Here is a 1,737-nt window from a genome sequence, read left to right as displayed (position 1 = left end):
ACCCAAAGTCTACTGGCCAGAGTAATGAAAAATAAATTTTATATACTCTTGAATATTCTCAAATGACGATAGTTAATATATATTCACAAATTTCTATGTGTCAGGCACTGTGTAAAGAAATTTGCATAAATTAGCACAAAAAATCCATTGGGGGATAGTACTTTAATTAACTTTATACTCATTTTGCAAATGAAGAAACTATACAATAGAGAGGCATGTAACTTTACCAATGTCACAGTCAGGATATCACAATTGTAATCCCCTTTTGGCTGATAATGGGGAGTTAGTTGTTTTTTTCTATAGCATGGCTGTAACTAATTATTTCTAAAGGCTTTATGACCAAACATGACTCTCTTTATCCTAGCCTAATTCTGCCCAAAACACTTAAATAGCTTTACATATTCAAACTTCTCTCTTATGCTTGCTTAATTCTGCTGAGAACACCTAACTATCTTCATAAACTCAAACTTTTTAACAATGCGTTGTCGGATCTGTTTCGTTTTGATGCTATAGACAATGGGATTCATTAGAGGTGGTACCAGCAGATAGACATAAGACATGAGAAGGTGCACAATGCGGGGCAGGTGTTCCCCAAAGCGGTGTACAAGAGACAAGCCAATCATGGGGATGTAGAAGAGTAGCACAGCACAGATATGGGAGACACAGGTGTTGAGGGCCCGGAGTCGCTCCTGGCGAGAGGCAATGCTCAGTACGGTGCGTAGGATAAGGGCATATGAGAGGAAGATGAGGAGGGAGTCCACACCCACAGTGCAGGCTACAACAAACAGTCCATATATATGATTGACAATAATACTGGAGCAGGCCAACTTCATGATTTCCAGGTGTAGACAATAGGCATGGGCCAGCACATGTGTGCGGCAGAAGTGAAAGCGTTTAAGGAGGAATGGTAGCGGTAGGATGAGAAGGGCACTTCTAAGCACCGAAGTCAATCCCATCTTGATAATGCGTGCAGGTGTCAGGATGGTGGAGTAACGCAGTGGGTTGCAGATGGCCACATAGCGGTCAATGGACATGGACAATAGAACTGAAGATTCCACCAGAGACAAAGTATGGATGAAAAAGAGTTGAGTGAAGCAGGCAGGGATGCCAATCTCTCGTGTATCAAACCAGAAGATGCCCAGGACAGTTGGTAGTGTGGACAGGCAAAGTCCCAAGTCAGTGAGAGCTAGCATAGCCAAAAAATAGTACATAGGCTCATGGAGGGTGGCATCAGTACGGATGACATGGAGGATAGTAAGGTTCCCTACAATAACCGTCAAGTAGATAGAGAAAAAGGGAATGGAGATCCAGCCATGGAGATCTTCCAGACCTTGGAAGCCTGTCAGGAAGAAAGTGGCTTTTTGGAGGCTGCTATTATAAGATATTGTCATGGCTTTACGATCTTGGATTCACCAATCTTCAATATAGAATGAAATCCATGGAAAAGGACCGGCATTAATTTTCACTCAACAAAATGTCCCAGGATCAGTGAGCAAGGAAGGTTCTGTAGATGGAATGGGAGAGAACTGGAAGACCGGATTGTGAAATCTTTCTCTAGAGGGTCTAGGAATGGGTTCTTTATAGGAGGTTGCTATAGCCTTTTGGGAGTCCTGGTGTGACACTGCAGGTTAATGCACTAGACTACAAAGTTGGTTTGAACTGCAAGGTCGTTGGTTCAAGTTCACCAGTTGCTCCTCAGAAAACCCTATACAAGTTCACTATGAGTCAGAACCAACT

General features: G+C 42.7%; 1 protein-coding gene across 1 annotated transcript; it reads right to left on the bottom strand.

Annotated features, from left to right (window-relative positions):
- Positions 1-425: 425 nt before the first annotated feature.
- Positions 426-1,391, bottom strand: LOC102826799 (olfactory receptor 51G1-like). Its single transcript, XM_006870237.1, has one exon. The coding sequence runs from the start codon at positions 1,389-1,391 to the stop codon at positions 426-428; it is 966 nt and encodes a 321-aa protein (XP_006870299.1).
- Between the last annotated feature and the right edge of the window lie 346 nt (positions 1,392-1,737).

This window comes from Chrysochloris asiatica, unplaced genomic scaffold, assembly GCF_000296735.1.
Source record: "Chrysochloris asiatica unplaced genomic scaffold, ChrAsi1.0 scaffold00140, whole genome shotgun sequence".
NCBI lineage: Eukaryota > Metazoa > Chordata > Mammalia > Afrosoricida > Chrysochloridae > Chrysochloris > Chrysochloris asiatica.
This window is presented reverse-complemented; position numbering and strand designations above follow the sequence as displayed.

What these genes read in the sequence shown, in the direction of transcription:
- LOC102826799 (XM_006870237.1), bottom strand. Translation starts at nt 1,391, where the DNA reads ATGACAATATCTTATAATAGCAGCCTCCAAAAAGCCACTTTCTTCCTG.